Source organism: Clinocottus analis, unplaced genomic scaffold (genome assembly GCF_023055335.1).
Source record: "Clinocottus analis isolate CAN_PGR_092001 unplaced genomic scaffold, fCliAna1.0.p SCAF_21, whole genome shotgun sequence".
Lineage (NCBI taxonomy): Eukaryota > Metazoa > Chordata > Actinopteri > Perciformes > Cottidae > Clinocottus > Clinocottus analis.
This window is the reverse complement of record NW_027175943.1, coordinates 10,931,560-10,952,208: the sequence shown is the minus strand read 5'-3', so window position 1 is coordinate 10,952,208 and position 20,649 is coordinate 10,931,560. Positions and strand designations below refer to the sequence as shown.

Sequence of the window (20,649 nt, the reverse complement as noted above, 5' to 3'; positions counted from 1 at the left end):
CGAAGGAGTTCTGGGGAAATCTCGAGGCTGCAGTTACGTTTATTTGTCATTTCAGCAATAAAAATATGAAATACAAAACAAGCGTACCTCGTCGTCTAGTTTTGCAGTCAAGCCAGTTGTGTATCTTTGTATCTTGAATAGAAAGGGAAAACCAGGAAATGAGCATTTTTGTACTTGCGGTTTCCTCTTCTCGAAGTCAACGTATTATTTGAGTGTGTTGTGGTAAGATATATATATTTATATTAAATCAGATCTGCAGTTGCACAAGTTGAAGTGATTTTAATGCTTTGCCTTGTCGTCCAAGAAGTTCATAAAACCAGCAGTTTCTTAGATGCCTTGTTGCTCCGTTTAGTTTGGTATACATCAACTATTATGTTGTCCAGAAACTGAATATATTATATATTATTATCTTCCACTTTAGCCACTCTCTCTCTCTCCTGTCTCTTCCCCTCCCCAGCTCACAGGTGTGTCTCATATCTCCTCACTTTCGTTGCCTTCTTTTCCTGTCACGGTGTAAAGGGCTATTCTGTGCATTTCTTTCTTTTTTCCCTTTCTGTTACAATATGCTGCTTCTCATTTTGGCGTTACCTTCTTCAGTAATTATGAATTCATCAGAGTGGAGAATGCAACAATAACGTTAAGTGGCAAAGACAAAACATGTGTCCAATACTCAACAATACACCAACAGACATACGACAGCAACTGAGTGTTTTATTGCCAGCAGAACATTCCATTGCATAATATCACTTCAGCTGATTCACAGAAAGCACTACTATTGGTTTCACATCTCAGAAGTAAAGGCCTGTTTCATAGGAGACACTCTGGAATGATGTGAGTCTGATACATTGAATGTGTGTGTGTGTGTGTGTGTGTGTGTGTCATTGTGATTTCTGCTTCTCCCATTGTTCTGGTGTCAGGGTCTTCTGTTCAAAAGCGTGGATCTCTTTCAGCTCCTCTGCTAGGCACGTATTCACCATCCTGTTACGACACAACACACGGGTTTGGAGTGCGCACTACATGTGCTTATGTCATCAATCTAGTTTGTCTCCATACAACAAACCACCACAACTGAAAAACTCAACAGCAACATCTCTTTCCAGAAATCATGACCTGCCTACTGAACATAATCCACACACATTGTTGTGAGCTATCTTCTTTCCCCCATAGTTTCTACATGAAATAGCACTAAAGGTAAGAGGAAAAATTATATATACTGTACATATATATTTTTACTTTGGGGTGAACTGATGGGAGCACTAATATTATAATATATATGTATATATTTATATATATATATATATATATATATATATATATATATGTATATATATATATATATGTATATATATATATATATATATATATATATATATATATATATATATATATCAACCACCACTATATATACATATATATATATATATATATATATATATATATATATATGTATATATATATATATACATATATATATATATATATATATATATATATATATATATATATATATATACATATACATATATATATATATGTATATATAGTGGTGGTTGATAAGATTTTGGCGGTCACTGAGGAGTTCCTTGAGTTGATCCCCATGACAGTCACCACTACAGTGAATTTTATTTTAGTGCTCTCGTAGATGCGCTGGACCGGCTCAGAGTGGACTGGACCCTTTGCTGTCTCAGTGGGACTACAGACAGTGCTCCATCAATGATCAGGAGAAAAACAGACGTTGGGACGAAATCCTCGGAGAAAGTACAAGCTACTAATGGAGGATAACGTTTTTGGACATTTCACTGTATTTTTCACCACGATGCATTATGTTGCAAGTCGTTAAAAATGGATCACGCCATAAAAGTGGAGTCACAAACCCAACACAAAGCGAGAGGAATCTGCAAAGGTGAGCCCAGGTAGATAAACAGTGGGCTAATTTTTGGTCTTTATGTTTCTAGTATATTGTTGAAAGACCTTAAAATAGAGTTTATCATCCAAAAACCTTCACCAATGATTTAAACATAGAGAAATATTGTCGTTATGTATGTGTTATTATGCTGTGATTTTACTGGAAGCATGTGGCCCCTTCACTAAAATTAGTTTCACACCCCTGGTCTAGTGGGATAGATAGAGGTATAAGGCCTGTATGTTCTGGTTGATTATTTTTCCAGCATAAATTTCAATAAGCTTAGACAGGTAAATTGGAAAATCTTGGCGAACTGATGAAGTGTACAGTTTTAGTTTTTAACTGCAAACAGCACATAGACACAGATGATACAAATACACCACACCTTTAGATACTGTGTGAGGATCTTTCCAAACTATTTTATCTGTAGGGAATATTGTGGTATGTTTGTTTGTTAAGGCTTAGTCTAACTTGTCATTCTGCGATCCTGTCGTTGGATATCCATGCAAAAAGAAGGAACCCTGAAGGAGATTTGTTATAATTTAATGGTGAGGTTTAAGGTTGTACATTTTAGTGTCTAGCAAGAAACTTGAGGCGGATCATCAGGGATTAATAACACATTTACAAAAAACAGTAATCAAATGGTACAGAATTAGCTAGAAACTTATATTTCCACCAAATCTTTTCCAGAAATTGCAGCACATGGAGTTTAATGTTTTGTACTATGGCATTGAATTTCACAGGTCTTGGTATTGACTACTACATGTCTGGTATTGTGACATCTATTTATAGAGCAACAGATGCCTTAATATTTACTGAAAACAGTATGGCGGCCTTGATAAATGTTCAGCTTTGGTTAATACGGTTCATCATCGGTTTCAGTTATTGCTCCTAAATAACTTACCTGGTACAATATAAGGTGTGACTACTGTCCCTGCTCGTAATTTATTATCACAGATCTGAGAGCAAACTCCCATCATGCACTATGTTGTGTAGTATCATAACATGTACTATGTTACTATGTGTGTAATACCTGTGTCTCTGTAACAGCGGCTTGCCCTCGAACTGGGTCGACACCACCAAGACTTTGTAGCTGGCAGCACATCTGTTGGGTGACGTATCCTCCACATCCTGCAGCAGACACGATGAAAGTATGTGATGTTCCGATCTGTTCTCTACTGTAGCTGTACTTCTAGTCGGAGGGACTCATTTGGGATTTGTTTTTGTAAATAACATCAAGGGCTGTATCATTCAGTAATGTTAGTAACAGAAAGGGAGAACATTTCCGGATTGACATGGTTTAACATTTGTTTAAAGCTAATGTTGCACCTCGTTTTATTAGCAGAGAGGCTGCTCAGCACTACGTGTCGCACATGTTCACCAAATTCCACTCAAAAAACATTCAATTTAGTGGCACTTCATTTGTTGGCCACATATAACAGCAACAAATGAATTGCGTGACATTCACATCAAATATCAGTTTGACGTGAGGTTCTGCTCAATGCAAGCACGCACGTGCATTAACATTGAGATAGAACATGTCATTTAACACAAATGATAAGCATATACCTACCACGTGTATAGCCGCCAGCTCCTTAATAAGTTTATCCCGAATGTGATCCGATGTAATAGCCATGTCTGCGTGAACAAAACATATTACTGGTTAGTACATCTGTAGCATTGGAGCTAAATCTGGATAGATTTCTATTCAGAGACACGTAAACTGCAGACAAACTGACACCGGAAGTACTGTAGTATTGTTCAAGTTTAAAATGCCTTTTTTCACAGTTCACAGTTCAGTTTTGATTTAAAAGTCTCTCTTTACCAAAGGTTGTGTATTATACGGCGTTCTCGTAATTTTCAGTCACCGTGCGTTAAGGGGTGGCATCAGTGGACCCATAAGTGACCGAAAATTGACCAATCAGTCGCTGTCTGTATACGTTATGGGCGGGCCACATTTTTTTTAAAGGAGCCGGTCACAATATTAGGGGTCCTTGCCGAAAGACGAACTAAATGTTAATAGTGATTCATATAAACAAAAATATACATTTCAAATTGACACAGTTTGACATTTAGCACAATTACGTAGATGTTGTACATAATGTGATCTTTTTATTCGTCCTGCATTGTGACGCACTGAATCCTTTTCAAACATATTTTATCAGGCAGCGTCGAAGGCTACTAAGACATACTGCGTTTGCATGCTAGCTCTCATTTAATTTGTTGAAAGTCAGCTCAGGGTAATTTAAACTATGCGTGAAAATGTTTGAAATATATGTATTATTATAATGTTTGTAATAAATTAATAGGCCCATATTTTATAATATGGTTTATCTTTCTTGTTTTTGTTTATAGTTACTAGCTGAAGATGGACATTAGTCAGTTAACGTTATGCTAACGTTACTTGGCTAATTCCATGGAGGTTCTATATACCGTTGAAGCGGGAGCTGCATAACGATAACCTGCTTATTTCCTTCCGCAATGGTTGTCGAGGTAGAACGTTTCTTTGGTGTGTACATGTTGTACTGCATTAATCCTAAATTCAAAGGCCGAATTTACATCGGCTTCACGGTAAACCCGGAGCGCAGGATCGGACAACACAACGCCGGACGGCACCGAGGGGGAGCCAAGAGGACCAGTGGAAGAGGACCGTGGTGAGCCTCATGGGGCTGCTGTGCTCCATCATAAGCAGCAGTGTGTGATCACAGCGTCAGTCCTATTCTGCTTCTGTTCCTTGTCTTTTCAGGGAGATGGTCCTTATCATTCATGGCTTTCCCTCAGATATTGCTGCCCTTCGTGTAAGTACGTTGTTTTATTGTGTCTGAACAATATGTTGTATCAAAATTAATAACATGAAATCTAGCAGACTCTATTCCATTGAAAAGGTGGAGAGCAAATATTATTCACTTGTTTGTTTGCCACGGTGTGAAAGTAAACAGCGTTTCTACTTCAGGTGCTTATAGAATCAATATTCAGACATGCTGGACAGTTACTGTAATGTGGATGTACAATCAAAACAAAACTGTGTTTCCTAACTAGTTCATAACCAGTGAGATAAACAAAGCCATTGGTTGTTGAATGAGAAACACACTTCATGAGCGGATGGTTTTCTTATGTTCTCAGGCAGAAATACATAATCAACAAACATCACATAAATCACTTCACAGTAAATTACAAAGATCACAAAACACAATAAATTATGTGATGCTTTTTTTCTCATATGTGAAAATGATCTCCCTCAAGTGAGGCACAAACACACACACGATTCATCATACAAATAGACAATTCATTGCTGTTTTGATTACGTAGTCATAAATGATAAAAACCCAAGCAGATTCATTAGTGCAAACTATGTCCTTTGAACATTCAATTACGGTAATTCATTTTTCTCACTCTGCTCATTTACTATATAATATTTGTTTGAAGAAAAACAATTGAATCATTTATTTAGAATTTGATTTGATTCTAAAGACCTGCTGTCCTCTATGATATAATCTATAATTATAACAATCATCAATATATTTGTCAGTTTGAGTGGGCGTGGCAGCACCCCCACGCTTCAAGGCGCCTCTCCCACATCCCCCGGCGCTCCAGGAAAGAGTCGAGTCTGCAGTTCCACTGGCGTGTGGTCTCCAACATGCTGCGGGCGGCGCCCTGGAACAGACTTCCTCTCACGGCACGCTGGCTCAAGCAGGAGTACAGGATGGACTTTGAGCCCAGCCTGCAGCCTCCGCTGCACGTCCCCATTGCTTTTGGGAGTGTGAGAGTCAAGAAGAAGCTGCAGTCTGCAGGAGAGGAGGTGGAAGAGGAGGAAGGGGAGACATCCAGGTGTTTTCTCTGCAGAGAGCTGGTCAAGGTAGAGTCTTTTGATTGTTTGTTATTACAAATAACCTTTATTTCAATACAATCAGTTACTTTCAGGTAGCATGATGAGCATGGTAAACATCCCTTTACAGCCGTCAGAAAAGCTGAGCTGTTTCCAGCCATCCTGTGGAATGAGCGGTCATGTGATTTGCCTTGCAAAACATTTCCTGAAGTCGGAGCCGTGCCACCTCGTGCCTGTGGAGGGTGAATGTCCGGCTTGTCGTCACTCTGTGCTGTGGGGGAGTCTCATCCGCCACAAACACTGCTGCTACGGAGACCTGGAGGAGATCACACCGTCTGCATCCCAGGTTGTAGACAATATACACATGCCTGTTTATTAAGTGGATTGGATATTAGAATGTGTCTCTACCTGGATATATAGAAGTATTAGCAGTGAATGTAGGTTCTGCTTCACTAATTGGTCCTCTGATCTCCCACAGAGCCACTGGGCAGATGACCTGCAGGTATGACGGGAGCCTGAAACTTTTGATTCCTTGTCAAATGAACTGCAGTGGAATGGATGTGCCTTTCTGTTCACAAAGTATCATGTTTGTTTTAAATGTTCTGTTTACAATATTCCACGTTTGTGGGAAAAACACTTGTAATGTGGGTTTTACAAATAAAGCGAGGTTATTCTATCAAGCGCATCAAGCATCATTTTCTGTCATTCAACATTCTATTGTATGACTTTTTGCTATATTATGGCTTACTTTCATCTTATTACAATTTTTACATCTTATCACGACTTACTATATCAAGAACTCTTAAAATAAAAACTTTTTTTTTCACTTTTTTTTTTTTTAGCATTCCTTTATTTTTTTGGAAAAAAAAACTAGTATGACATTTTTCGATTTTCCATGCTCGATACTTTTTTCAATGATTTATTCGACTATGACATATTAATGACTTTTTTGACATACCTTATTATGACTGGTTCAGGACTTTATACATACTATAGACATTTTTATATTTTTGATACTTTTTTTAAAGACTTTTTTTGGACTTTTTTTTATATAATATACTTTCAACTTTCTGACGTGAACCAACTTGCTTGGCGCCACACACTCGTCAAAAAAAACAAAAAACAGCAACATTTTTAATACAGCTTTTATTTTTCATAAATGTTAGTTGCAATCCCAAAGGAAATATCAGTAAAGCATTATATAGGTAGTGATCATCATAAAGTAAGTAATAGTCTAAACAAAAATATTTTTAGAAAAGCATTAATGAGTATCAATTTGTGATTGAATTTAGGCTGGAAGTGTTAGGTTCATTGTTCTCCGTCGAGGTGCAGGGATGACGGGGTTTTGTTGGCTAACCGTTAGCAATGCTCATGTTCCCTCAATAAGAAGCCAATGTGTTTTTTCTATTTTTGCAAATCAACACCACTTTTTTTAAAACACGTAAAAGCTTTAAAATTCTTGTGCGGTATATTGACAAAGGTATTTTAAGCTGTGGAACAAAACATTAAGCTTGCGTTAACTGCAGAAATGATTTCAGTTAACCAAAACTCCATTCACTTTGAGACGAGAGAACCAGAAAACCAAAAATGCTGAGGTTGTGTTTTAGGACTGATTCACACAGCACTAAATAGTTGTAACTATTTACCTATGATTACAGTTAACATTAAAGTACATATAAAAGAGATATATCTTGAAAAAAATATGGTTACATTCACAGTGTGAGAACATTGTAATTTAACTAGTAATACTGAAATTTTTCTTAATCTCCCTTTGATCATCAGTTTGTGATTTTTCTCTTTTTTTAACCACTTGAGTGGAGCGTAACAAGCTATAAACACAACATTGACACATAAAAACTTTTTAAAGGTGTTATGAATATTACATTAAAAAAAATACTACATATTCTCCACATCCAGCAGATGAGAGCAGCATTAGCATTCAGCTGTGGTCTTGTCCATCTGCTGAATGTCAGAACAAAAGAGACTCTTTTTGCTGTGGTTTGGTCTCCACCAACTCACTGCTAATGCTCCACTGTGTTCACCACATAGGCTCAAACTGTGTCTTCTGTGGGCTGCTGGACAGGTGGGTAGGTGTGTGACCACAACCACCTCTTTCACATTACACATAGTCATTTGATTCATTGTTAATATACAAACATTGATTAGAGCAGCTTTAAATTTGTGTAGCATTTGTAAGTAGCTGAAAAAGATTTTCTGCACTCGTCCACTTTGCCTCCTCACTGCTGGACAGGGGCCGCATGCACCGTGATCACTGGCTGAGAGGGACAGAAAACAGGAGAAACAAGAAATTTAACCTTTGGAATGGTTGATTAAAAGTTACTCAAACTGCATTTTCTTTTCCTCGTGTGTTGGCTATATTTAGGCATTAGTATTAAAGCATGTTATCATGCAGAGCCCTATGATAGAACCAGATGTAAATGCAGGAATTCTTTGCAGCTGTATTGCTTCAGCATTTACTCACCATTTTGGGCGCTGGCGAGCAGCAGTTGATGACCTTGCAGCAGTAGACGGCCAGAGTGATGGAGATGGCTAACAGAGCAGTCTGAATGACGACAACCTCAGCAAAGAAATGGGAATGGGTGTTCTGGAATAGGGATATGATTCACAGAAATAATGCTTTGTCAGAATAAAGAAAGACAAAAAGAAAATAATTAAAAGCGTGAACAGACATTATAAGGTGGCTCAAAGCGAAATATACATTTTAAAGGTACTTACACTGATATTGTATGTGCTTCTATTACTTACATTTTAACTAACACTTTATCTACTTTCTTTTGCGAAGGGACATTTTAACTGTTACTCTTTAATTGCTTTAATCTCGTCATCTTCAACTCACACAACTCATGCTTTTATCTCTCTGGGCTCTTTAAATAAAGGTGCAACTGCTGTCAGTGATCACATCATCAACTGATATTTCAAAATACAGGAAATTTGAACGTTTTTGTCACAATTTGGATAATATTTTCCTAGCTTTTGGTCGCAATTTCTGCCAGTCTAATGTTTAAAATTCTATTGTTAGAATAGGAAAGTCAAAACATGAATGCCACTCATTCTTGAACAAGAAAATGAACACAACGTTGCTAAAACGAAAAGACAAAATCTATGTTGCTAACTCTCGTTATGTGCTAGATTTGAAAAGGTAATGTAATCCAACTCTGAAACATAAAATCATTCTTCTCATAGCAAACAGTTATAGCTCACCTCAATTTTATAGCAGATGTCTTCTAGATGAGTGGAGTTGGCCTCATAGTAATACCTCCAGCAGGAGTGGGGCGACATATCCATTTTAACCAGAGTACAGATCAAGTTGAAGATGGAGGCGCCACAAGCCACAATCTGCATCCCTAAACAAGCCTTCATCTGAAAAACAGAAGACTTATTCTTTCTCTTTTGCTTTGTTCTACAATACATTTACAGACTGGATAACAAAGGCAAATCATGTTCAATTTACTTGTTGTACGATGTAAATTGTGTAACAACTGTTATGAAGTGTTACATCTGGATTTACCGGCTTTCACTCTCATCTGCGGTGTCTCAAGTTGTTGCTTCTCTGTTTCTTCACTAAATAGTTCTGTCTGTCGCTTCCAGTGAAAAGAACAACACGGCTGAATCTGGACAAATCAGCTGGGGTCAGTGGACTTGTGTAACAACCGGCTCAACTTTAGCCAGCGACTCAACTGACTTCCCCGAGAGGACGTGACTGAAGCGACTTCTTTTTGTGGCAGGGAAAGTCCAGTAGTACAAAATAGTCTTCATTTCTCATGACAAGACATTTTTATCAACCCGTTCTCACACCGTTGGCGTGGTCAGTGCCCTGTGGCATCTCATACCGATGCATCGAGGCCCGCCTTAGCGTCTGTATACCCACCATTTCATGCTCAGAGCAACTGATGTGGTATAGAGAGCAAGGAATCCTGCAGGGTTGGATGGGTGAAACAAAGACAGGATGTTCGCCCAGGGGATCCTCTTCATGTCCAGTGTGAAACAAGTCAATGTTGACTCAGTTTACAGTAGTTTTCCTTTAACAACGTACGCTAACTCACAGCGAATTAGTGACATAACAAACCAACTAATTTGACGTTACAAACATACTTATTTTAACCCAAACCATAATCCTTTCCTGAACCTGACCAAGTAGTTTGAGTTGCATAAGCAAACCTACAAACTAAATAAATCCACATTGAAATGTATCTTGAAAAGACATGCATAATGAGTGAAAACGGACTAAAACGTGACACTAGACCGGTATCTAATGCATCATAGTTTGAGGCATGGGACCACTGAGGATGAGCTATTGATTGTGGCTCAGTGGTGAGCAGGTTCGTCCTCCACTAGCCCATGTTAGGCTTGAGCAAGACACTTAACCCTAAATTGCTCCTATAGTTGCGCCTACAGTGTGTGAATGGTTGTTAATCCCGATGTGGCACCGTGCATGGTAGCTGTGTGTGAATGGGTGAATGATGTCATGTAGTGTTAAAGCGTCTTTGAGTGGTTGGAAGACTAGAAAAGCGCCATATAAGTACGAGTCCATTTACTATTACCATATGCTCTGATCGTTTCTGAAATCGGTAGGCCCGGATCTGTAGGTGCTAGTGGTTTTCATACTGTATATTGCTGATATACATATATATGTACATTAGCGGTCATGCTGGTGTCTCCTCTCCAGCCGGGTAACTCACCGTTGGCAGATGGAGGTTCCCTGCTGCCACAGCCAAGCTCCCAGCTATGGTCAGCTGTAAAGAGAACACACAGCACACAAACCAAACATGTCAGCATCCAGCCAGAGCTCCACCAGCTGACAGCAGTCAAACCTCTAGGATGAAAAAAGTGGCCTTGCAAATAGACATGGTCTCATGAAACTAAAATAATAAAATAATAGTAGTGAAAATTCATGGTAACATTAGATGTCGGCTTTTACTTTTAGATATTAAAAATGTTGCCACTGATTGCATTATGGGAATTTATTTTTAAGTCAGCTTCTGATTTGATCCTTCTATTTTGAGTCTCTAACCAGTCTCCTGACTTTATGGAAGTACAATACTGAATCGTCATCACCTGTTGATCATGGTTTAGTATGTGAGTGCATCACAAGCTTACCAGCAGAGAGGAAATGAAGAAAGGGATGTCAGTCTCCGTCAGACTCAGACCTCTGGACAGAAACACGGCCACACAGGTGATCTGAAACACACTCATGCCGATCTGAGTGATCTGGGCACAGCAGAGAGGACACTTTAGATATATGGATATATGTATAGATGGATGGATGGATGGATGGATGGATGGATGGATGGATGGATGGATGGATGGATGGATGGATGGATGGATGGATGGATGGATGGATGGATGGATGGATGGATGGATGGATGGATACATACATACATACATACATACATACATACATACATACATACATACATACATACATACATACATACATACATACATACATACATACATACATACATACATACATACATACATACATACATACATACATACATACATACATACATACATACATACATACATACATACATACTTTATTCATCCCCAAGGGGGAATTAGTTTGTCACAGCAAGCAAGTAGAAGACATAACATATCAGGAATGAAAAATACTCAATCTATACAATAAAAAAGCAGAAAATTATACAATAAAGAAAGTGTGAAAATGCAAAGTATGTGCAGTGTATACGAAGTGTACATAAGTATTTACAGTTAAATAGAAGTACAGTGACTAACAAACAAGAAAAGTGGTGCTAGGGTGCTATTGATGCTGAAGTTGAGTCAATTGAAGGAGGATCTGGCCAGAGGTGATTTATTATGAAGTCTAATGTTTATGTTGAAGTCCCAGATGTCATGCACAGTTGTGAAGTGGCATGCAGAGGGAAAACACACTGTACCCCCAAAGCTTTGGGCTCAGCCTCCAGGTACTTCTCTTTCCGGTGGACGTTCCTCTGGAAGCTGACTGCGACCAGCGGGCTCTGACCCGGACCGACGCCTTCCTCCACAAACTCTGCTTCATCTGCAAACAAACAATTCTCTCTTACTCACGTCCCACATAAACATACAAACATAGAAACATAGAAACTGACGAGCAGAGTCGCGCGTGCGGCGGAAATCAGCTTCAATATCTCAAGCAGAAAACAACATCTGGATTTCATCACTCTGCACAAACTACATGGATCTCCATATCATTCTTTCCTCACTTTCGACTTAAAAACGGCGAATTGCTGTATTAACAAAACATGTTTTTACCTGCCATGGTCACCAGATCCAAGATTACTTCCCGTTTTTACAAGTTTTTTAGCGCTCTGAGACTGCTGATCGGATGTTTTGCAATAACTCTGTGGATTTGGGTGTTCGAGTCCCGCCCATAGACGGAGCCTTTACAGATCCCGCCCCGCGCCTGTCAGACTGTCTGTCTGCCTGTCTGTCTCTCATGAAAACGTGACTCCAACAGCCCGTCTTTCTGGAGAAGCAGCTGTTTAAAACGGGGCTACCGATTGGCTGAGTCTCATTTCTCCAAAAAAGTGCCAACCAACCAAACAGCTGTATGGAAGCTCTCTGACTGATCTAAGAAAAATCCTTTCTTCAGATGCATTTCCTCTAAGAAATAGGTGGGAAAACGTTTTGCCAAGTTAAAAAAAAATCTTACCTGGACCATTTCAGTTTGTCACTTCATGAAAAACAACATTGTTGTGAATAGGATTAATGTTTTTTTTTTGCAAGCATGTTGTATTTAAGAGAAATACTTCTAAATATATACACATATAGATTGTAAAGCCAATCTGGGGATAATTTGCGATTTTAGGGTTATAAAAATAAATTAAAAGATATATACTGTGTATGCCCTGCAATAGTCTGTCAACCTGTCACACACACACACACACACACACACACACACACACACACACACACACACACACACACACACACACACACACACACACACACACACACACACACACACACACAAATATATATGTCTTTATTGGCACAATAAATCAACAGCAGGTAAGCGTGCTCACACACTGGATAGCTGCACGTACAGTGAGCTCCCTCCTTCCTGATTACGAGCATTACCTGATGGACTGAAAGTGCAGCCCTGTGCAGCTGACTGTCACTGAGGAAAGCATGGAAACACTAACACCACACCCAGACATATACTCCACCCGACATGGGACATTTGATTACATCGACACAAGCGCAGCAAGTATTACTAAATGTAAGTCGTCTACTTTTCAAACCTAAAGATTCACTTTGTACAAACTAAATATATTCACACTTACCTTGAGTAGTATCTGACATACAGATAGATTTGGCTTGTTTAGGTTTTGAGATATTTGGCTTTAAGAATTCTGCTTCCATCCCAAAATAATGACAGTCAAACTTACCAGCAGCTGTTTTATTTCCAGACACAATGTCCTGGTTACGCTGTGTAATAAACAGTCCTGACAACAGTTCTCCCATGAAGCTCCTCTCTTTTTATTTAAATGAATAGACCCTTTAGAATGCAAAAAAAACAACAAAAAAACACATTCAATTCAATTTGGTTTGGTTTTATTTATATAGCCAAATATCACAAACTTGCCTAATGTGTGCAACATCATGTGCCATGAAGCTCCGCAGCAGGGTTTATGCTAAGCTCAGCATAAAACAGGTTTACTTCAAAGATTCACTAAAAGGGTTTCTTGAGGCATTTTTAATCTTCCATAGTTTTCTACTGGGAAACTTAAAGCTGGTAGAATTATGTTAAAAGTTATGCTTAGCTTACTGTAGCATAAAGACTGAAAACAGGAAGAATAGTTTTACATTTCCCAAAATGTCAAACTTTCCGTTTTTCCTTTTTTATTTTAGGCAGTAAAGTGTTTGAGAGTAGACTGAGCGAGGAAGGAGAGACGGACTCTGAGATGGATCAATGTGTTACTCATTGTGAGTCTAATCAGGATCAGACCAGACTGACCACATGGACAGTCATCTCTGCATTTCAATGAAAACACAGCTACGTATTGTATGACAGACAGAGGCAATCAAGTTGGAACAGCAATCAGTGCAATTATTGTTGACTGGGTTTTAATAATCCCTTCCGAACACCCCTGTAATTTTCCCTTTGTGATAATCAATAATGCACCACACACTCTGTATGATCACCTGTAACATTATGGACATAACTTCCCTTCTTTTACAAGATAAAATCCCTAGAAGACAGAGGACACAATATTTCATTCTAAAAAAAAAGGAACAACAAAACATTTCCACATAATGTTAAAACAATGAACAAAAACTAAAATGTAATTTATCAGGTATTTCCTTTGACAAGCTGAATATAAAATTGGGCATATGTGTAATGTTGGGTGAGACAAATAGTAAATGAATGTCTTATGTCAAAAAGGGAAAATACAATTGCATCATTATCACAGTATTACAAACGAATAAACTGGCTGTATATGGGAAGAATAACCTGCACTGATTCTAAACAGACATTTTGGTCAGTTTTTACTTCATGTATTAGGATGTCAGTCTGTAAAGAATGTCATGATTAGCATCGTCATTTTCAGTGTCCCAATATAGTAATGCCATTTCAAAGGATTGTCCAGTCTGATGAGAATACAATTGTAACTTTGTGTAAATGGCATAGGCATAAAAATGCTCATGTATAAAGATTGGTTATCGGCAAGTTAAATTTAAAAAACGTTTGTTTTATATCAAAAAACCTCCTATGTATGGAGCGTGCCACTGGAATAATAAAACAAAAGCTACTTTAAATGTATTAATTATATTAATTTTTTTCTTCTAAACTTTAATCTAATATTCAATTTGTTTTTTAGTGCTATAATTTGCTTTTAGATGTTGAAGCACTGTGCATGCTTTAAAATTGTGAATTGTGTTCCATGTGTTAAATTAATCACACAACTTTTTTTAAAGAATGAAACAAAAATAATGAATTGTGACAAAGAATATAATACACAAAGATATATGACAATGTTTTTTGTGATTCCATTTTTAAATTTAAATGATTAATTGATAAAATAAACAACAGGGATAGCATGATTATGATCCCCACTTTCAAGACCTACACTTATTCCAGTGGCACACTCCAGCCTCCACACTTGGAGCCTCAAGTTAGCGTCGTGTTAATAACAGCGAGTTAGGTCAACCAAGGCAGAACAGAACAGAAAAATGGCATGTTAGATTTTAGGGGACGGACTCTCTAGCCCCTGAGAAAGATTCCATCCACACAGACGTTGGTTTATAATAGCAGTAACCTCTGAGTTGTGAGGCTGGCCGGCCTCCCTCACAGGGACTGGTATCCATCGGCCCTCTTCCTGCGGCCCAGCAGGTAGGCCACCACCACCACAATGATGAGCACCAGTAACGTCACTCCAACAGCAATGGCAACGCGGTAGTCAGGCCGGTCCGCAGGACAGGGTTCAGCTGGAAAACACACACACACACACACACACACACACACACACACACACACACACACACACACACACACACACACACACACACACACACACACACACACACACACACACACACACACACACACACACACACACACACACACACCTGTTGACAATACAATCCATACATACTAAAGCCTATGCAACAGTAAATTGCCTGCATCATCATTAAGAGGCAAATAAGACATTGTGAATACTTCTATCCTCAGTTATTAATATATTATTTGTTTATTAAGAAGTTCAAATGTCATTAATCAATAAAGTCATTAATCATTCGCCGCATGAAACAATTCTGCATGGCAACAATTTGCCATGCAGAGGTTTCTTCACTCCCGTCTACGACTGACAATAACAATCAGTGTCCAACTGTGTGTGACTTCAGACTTGATGACAAAGTACAAATAAACAGGCCTACTGATGAATGTCCCTGGGTGTGTTAGTACACGATAAGCAGTAAATGCAACCGTCTTACCTAACTTAACCTGATTGTGGATTGGTGGAAGTAATGAAACACCTTTACGATAGTACATTTTAAATGGTACTTTAAGTATTCATATTTTCGGCTAATTTAAACTTCTTTACTATATTGAGCCTATTGTCTTTTTTTCCAAATATTTTACTTTTAAGTCCACTGGCCTGATCTTAGAGCTGCATTTATTATGTACCTTGCATATTTAGCATTTACATAAAAACATACGATCAGTTTGTAACGCCTTGTTTTAATTTAAACTGCAAAATACAGCTACTTAGAGAAAGAAGCCATTCTGCATAGCGACAAATACATTTTGCTGAGTATTTGTACATTGCCGTTTTGCAGAGCATTGTCAAAGGATCAGCTTCATGTCTTGATGAGAAACTCTCATTGAGCCAGAAAGCTCCCTGGCTAATTTTTCGGCATAAACACACTTACGACTGCCAAACCCGCCGCTCTTGGTCAGATTGAAGGCCTGCATGGTGTCTTGATCGACGTCAAGGTAAAGTCCATTCCCCATGGTGACCGTTTCACGCTTGCAGGAGTAGGAGTGTCCGGCCTTTGCAGGAAAGAGCGTCAATGACTTGTTGTTGGCAGTGAACCGGGTTTGGCCTGCAGCAATAAAACAAAGCAATGTTCAGGTGCTTTCAGGCCGTATAACGATCCCATGACACAAATGCTGATGATCAGATATGGAACTAAACCTGTTACGCTGCATTGCATTGAAAGTAGGTTGCCTGTTACCGGCATCACATGCTTTACAGTAACTCCACAGACATACACATGTTATTGAACAGACACACACACAAGGAAGCTATTGGCTCTCTATTTCTTCTTGTCTTTGTTAATATTTGACAGTGTAACACAAGCCCTACCTGTAAAGCACACTGCTGTATTGCAGTGACCAAATTAGTCTAAAGTTGAAACATTATAATGGTAGTACATCATATCAAGAGACTGGAATAAAATAAGAGTATTCTCAAACTTACCTGTCGCTAAGGGGTAGGAGAGGTCGAAAGACAGAGCATCAACGTAGACAGTATTATCAGTGCTCTGAGGACAGGAAATACAACATGTTTACATTACAAGTGGTTTTCCAATGGAGGTGCTTGTTCAAGGTGCTACATGGAGCATACATCCTCTGTGAGATGTTGGGTTTTATTTCCCTAATAAATAAGACGATTCATTGAGAGCACTGACACGCTGTTTGCTGGACTCCTTCATGGCAAAAACAGTAATGACCGTTTTACTGCACAGTTAAGATACTTTGGCAGCACAGATATTGTTTTACAGCACAAAGTGATAGTTTACTGAACAAAAAAAGACAGTTCTGCATCACAAAAGGAGATAGTTTAGTACGTAGTGCTAGCTTCCTATGGGCGGGACAACAGAGGTAAAACTTTGCCAGCTGGTTCACCAACATAGTTGCCAGCCAATGAAAAGGTGATTGTCAGATAGATGAACTGAGTCGACCTATTTCAATCCACTTGCATTTAAAGTTTTCTCTGCAGCCATTAACTACATTTGGAAAGACTGTCTGCCTGTTTTTTTTTTTTTCTATTCCTGTACATCACTTTGAGACCTTTGTCTGTGAAAAGTGCCATATAAATAAACTGTGCGTACTTACTGCTGTCCAGATTTTTAAATTGTACTACAATGTCACTAAATAGATTAGCATGCTGTACAGCAGGTTTGGTTGATGACCGATGGTTTCGAGTTGATAAAACGCCTAAATTCAAACTATTTCAATCCTCTCTTTGTTTTGCAGTCTGACAGCTCTTTTTAGTTATTCAAATAATTATTTTGTTTTTTAGTTATTGTACCGTGTGCTTTATTACTTTTGAAAGCTAAAACGTAATAGCGGTGAAGTAGTTTCAGTAAAACTAAAATGGGTGACTCAAGTTGCAGTTCACATCCATGTCGGTCCAAAATGTCATTACTTCAAAGTGGATGTTTCTGCTAAATTTGAAGGCTGGATTGTTGGTTGGACCAAAGAAGAGATCTGAAGATGCCATCTTGAACTCTAAGCGACTGTAACTTGTAACTTTGTTAAGTGATTTTCTGAATGAAGAAGAGTTTTTAAAAAACACCCAGGCGCTGTGGAGTGAGGCACTCCCTGTCACATGCTCCCAGAACAGGCTTGTCAACAAAACTTCCCTTTTTAAACCACTGCCCTCTGATTCCAGTTCCTTTGAAGTTACCAGTAAAACAATGTGTTTTTCGTCAATAGACTGACTTGGTTAACTGTGTTTCAGTGTTTAATTACTCAAGTCTTTTGGTAGAATGCTAAATCAGTGTGAGCAGGTCAAAGGTAAGGTACTGACCTCGACTTCTCTCCTACCTGCAGCTCTCAACATACTACTCCAAAACTTAGAACAAAACTAGGACATTAAAAGTACCTTGTTGAACATGAAGGTGATTTTGCCCTCGTGGAAGACAAGGGTAAGGTTGGCTTTGGTTCCTTGACAACCTCCCATTGCTTTTGTCATCTTTGGCTGAACAATGAAGGTTCCATTGCCCTGAATGATAAAGAGAGAGAAAATCAAACAATTGGATGCTCACTTTGTGTCCTAATGTTCCACAACGTACCAACAATATTACCCGGTCATGTAGACTTAGAAATTGTCATTTGACACAAATATAACATCTAACTTTCAACAGTTAATCAAATGCACCACAATGAGGAAATAAAAAAAATGTCACGATTTTTTTTCTTTCAATTCCTGAAAATAGGATACTGACAATTGCAATGCTGGATAAGGAAGAGACTCGTGCGAAGACTTATATGTTGACACATTTTAAAATTCTTTATTAAATCCCTTAGTTTTTGTGTACGCTTAAACATTTAGCTAGGTTTACAACTAGGTTCACTGGGCCTCTAGTGACTGGTGAAATGTACCTTTGATGATGCCAGTCGGATCTGTAGTGCCATGTGAGCCACCAGGCAAGTCACATTTTTCTCTGTCACTGTATAGTTTCCTACAGTGATGTTGGCGGCGGGAGTAGGTTTGGGAGGAGGGACTGGGGTTGTTGGCTTGGTGGTAGGCGGAGTGGTGGGCTTGGTTGTTGGCTTGGTGGTAGGCGGAGTGGTGGGCTTGGTTGTTGGCTTGGTGGTAGGCGGAGTGGTGGGCTTGGTTGTTGGCTTGGTGGTAGGCGGGGTGGTGGGCTTGGTGGTTGGCTTGGTGGTTGGCTTGGTGGTTGGCTTGGTGGTTGGCTTGGTGGTTGGCTTGGTGGTTGGCTTGGTGGTTGGCTTGGTGGTTGGCTTGGTGGTTGGCTTGGTGGTTGGCTTGGTGGTAGGCGGGGTGGTAGGCTTGGTTGTTGGCGGGGTGGTAGGCGGGGTGGTAGGCTTGGTTGTTGGCGGGGTGGTATGCTGAGTGGTGGAGTTGGCTGTTGCTTTAGTGGTAGGCGTGGAGGTGGGCATAGGATCAGGGCTAAACTCCTCCGCAGGGTTCATGATTACAGAAGGTTTGGCCTTCTTTTCATCTTCAGCCAATGACAGGGCTACGGTCAGAAGAAAAGAGGGAGAAACACATTTATTTCAAGGTTCATATATATACCAAGAGCAAGCTGAAAACACAACATCCACATATTGTTGTCGGCTTTAAAAAAGTTGCCATGGCTAACCAGGTAGCAAGCATTTGCCTATATACACATATAGCAGGCTCAGAGCAACATTATCATTTCTTTGGATTTGTGCCACCTGATGAACGCATGTCCAATTTTCTCTGTTTAGTTTTGGCTCAGTCAACTTCTGAGAACATTACATGCCTCTTCAGCTGCTAAATGTTCTTCACCAGCTGGTCCCTAACTTTGTCTTTCTGCTGTTTGGAGTTGAACAGGTCGATCATAGTGGGCTCATTAAATTTAGCTGATGACACGCTAATATTCAGGTTGTAAAACCAAAACAATGAGCTGAAAACAGGCTCAATATAATACAGGTGACCCCTTTTCACAAAACACAAAGTTAATGAACCCATAGTGAATGTGAACACTACTGAAATGTGCCGCTTTAATGTTTGTCCACTAAAACGTCTGATCTTTGAACCGTCAGCAGCTAATTCTTTCAAACAAACAGTCAAATCAGCAGACATCTGCCTCACATTTGATAACGTCAACTGGTGTCGCCACAAGCAAGTTCACAAGTCCGCAATCCGAATTTATGACTGTGATGAGCTTCCGTGCGCAGTTCAAGCAGTGTTTATTGGAGAGTCCCATTGGATAATTAAGATAGAACACAGCTTGGCTTTTACTCGTGTAATATTACTGATCACACTCAGCTGAGCCAGATAGACTCAGCAGATATTAACAGTAAATACACAATGACCCCCAGTCAGTAAACAACAACCAAAGTGAACACAGATTGCATAATATAAATGTGTCTGAAAACATAATTCGAGACTACGTATCTTTGAGTAACTGATTTGACTTAATTGCACTTCGAAATAAGTTTTAATTGTACAACCCCAAAAGATAAACGTTCATTGTAATGCTAATATCCAGCAGGATTTGGGCTTCAACTCCAGTCTTCTAAAAGAGAACAGCGTCCTTCTGCCAGCAGACATGTGACTCAGAGCTGAAACACTATCGAAAGACTTCTGTTCCCTAAACAATCCAGGAAGTCACACTCATACAGTAATAAAAACATACCCTGTCTCACATCCACACAGTTATTAATAACCCGGGGACTATTTGCTAACCAGATAAGGCAATAAGCAACACAATCATTATACAACACGTATTTACGCAGGCGGAGAAGAAAAGGGGTTTTGTACAATACGTCCTTCAATAAACGCCTATAATAAATCTTCCGTACGTGTTTGCCTTCGTGGGGAGTTGGGGGAGTCCTACCTGAGACGGCCCAGCAGGCTATGAAGGCGAACACAACAGCCCTTTTCATCGCGGTGACAGGTGCTGACTGGACGGTACCTCGTTCGCTGCTCAACTTTTTCTGACTAAA

At 39.2% G+C, this 20,649-nt stretch overlaps 4 protein-coding genes across 5 annotated transcripts; 1 reads left to right on the top strand and 3 right to left on the bottom strand.

Annotated features, from left to right (window-relative positions):
- Positions 1–691: 691 nt before the first annotated feature.
- zgc:112271 (uncharacterized protein LOC553698 homolog) lies at positions 692–3,820 on the bottom strand. Of its 2 annotated transcripts, XM_068588425.1 has the most exons (4): positions 3,729–3,820; positions 3,477–3,541; positions 2,937–3,034; positions 692–978 (listed from the first exon to the last, which is right to left on the bottom strand). In XM_068588425.1, exons 2-4 carry the CDS (start codon positions 3,537–3,539, stop codon positions 879–881), a joined length of 261 nt encoding a protein of 86 aa, XP_068444526.1. In that variant the 5' UTR covers positions 3,540–3,541; positions 3,729–3,820; the 3' UTR covers positions 692–878. The 2 variants fall into 2 exon arrangements, with proteins under 2 accessions (XP_068444526.1, XP_068444527.1); XM_068588426.1 differs by lacking the exon at positions 3,729–3,820 and having other exon boundaries at positions 3,477–3,665.
- Positions 3,821–4,004: 184 nt separating this feature from the next.
- Positions 4,005–6,409, top strand: slx1b (SLX1 homolog B, structure-specific endonuclease subunit). Its single transcript, XM_068588423.1, has 5 exons — positions 4,005–4,557; positions 4,650–4,701; positions 5,433–5,759; positions 5,860–6,075; positions 6,208–6,409. The coding sequence occupies exons 1-5, from the start codon at positions 4,385–4,387 to the stop codon at positions 6,235–6,237; spliced, it is 798 nt and encodes a 265-aa protein (XP_068444524.1). The 5' UTR covers positions 4,005–4,384; the 3' UTR covers positions 6,238–6,409.
- Positions 6,410–6,866: 457 nt separating this feature from the next.
- LOC137792332 (membrane-spanning 4-domains subfamily A member 4A-like) lies at positions 6,867–12,109 on the bottom strand. Its single transcript, XM_068587969.1, has 7 exons — positions 12,006–12,109; positions 11,651–11,772; positions 10,848–10,958; positions 10,430–10,483; positions 8,952–9,110; positions 8,212–8,334; positions 6,867–8,005 (listed from the first exon to the last, which is right to left on the bottom strand). The coding sequence occupies exons 1-7, from the start codon at positions 12,010–12,012 to the stop codon at positions 7,967–7,969; spliced, it is 615 nt and encodes a 204-aa protein (XP_068444070.1). The 5' UTR covers positions 12,013–12,109; the 3' UTR covers positions 6,867–7,966.
- Positions 12,110–13,288: 1,179 nt separating this feature from the next.
- Positions 13,289–20,649, bottom strand: cd68 (CD68 molecule). The gene is made up of 6 exons (XM_068588266.1): positions 20,541–20,649; positions 18,592–19,193; positions 18,092–18,211; positions 16,682–16,745; positions 16,131–16,304; positions 13,289–15,185 (listed from the first exon to the last, which is right to left on the bottom strand). The coding sequence occupies exons 1-6, from the start codon at positions 20,587–20,589 to the stop codon at positions 15,046–15,048; spliced, it is 1,149 nt and encodes a 382-aa protein (XP_068444367.1). The 5' UTR covers positions 20,590–20,649; the 3' UTR covers positions 13,289–15,045.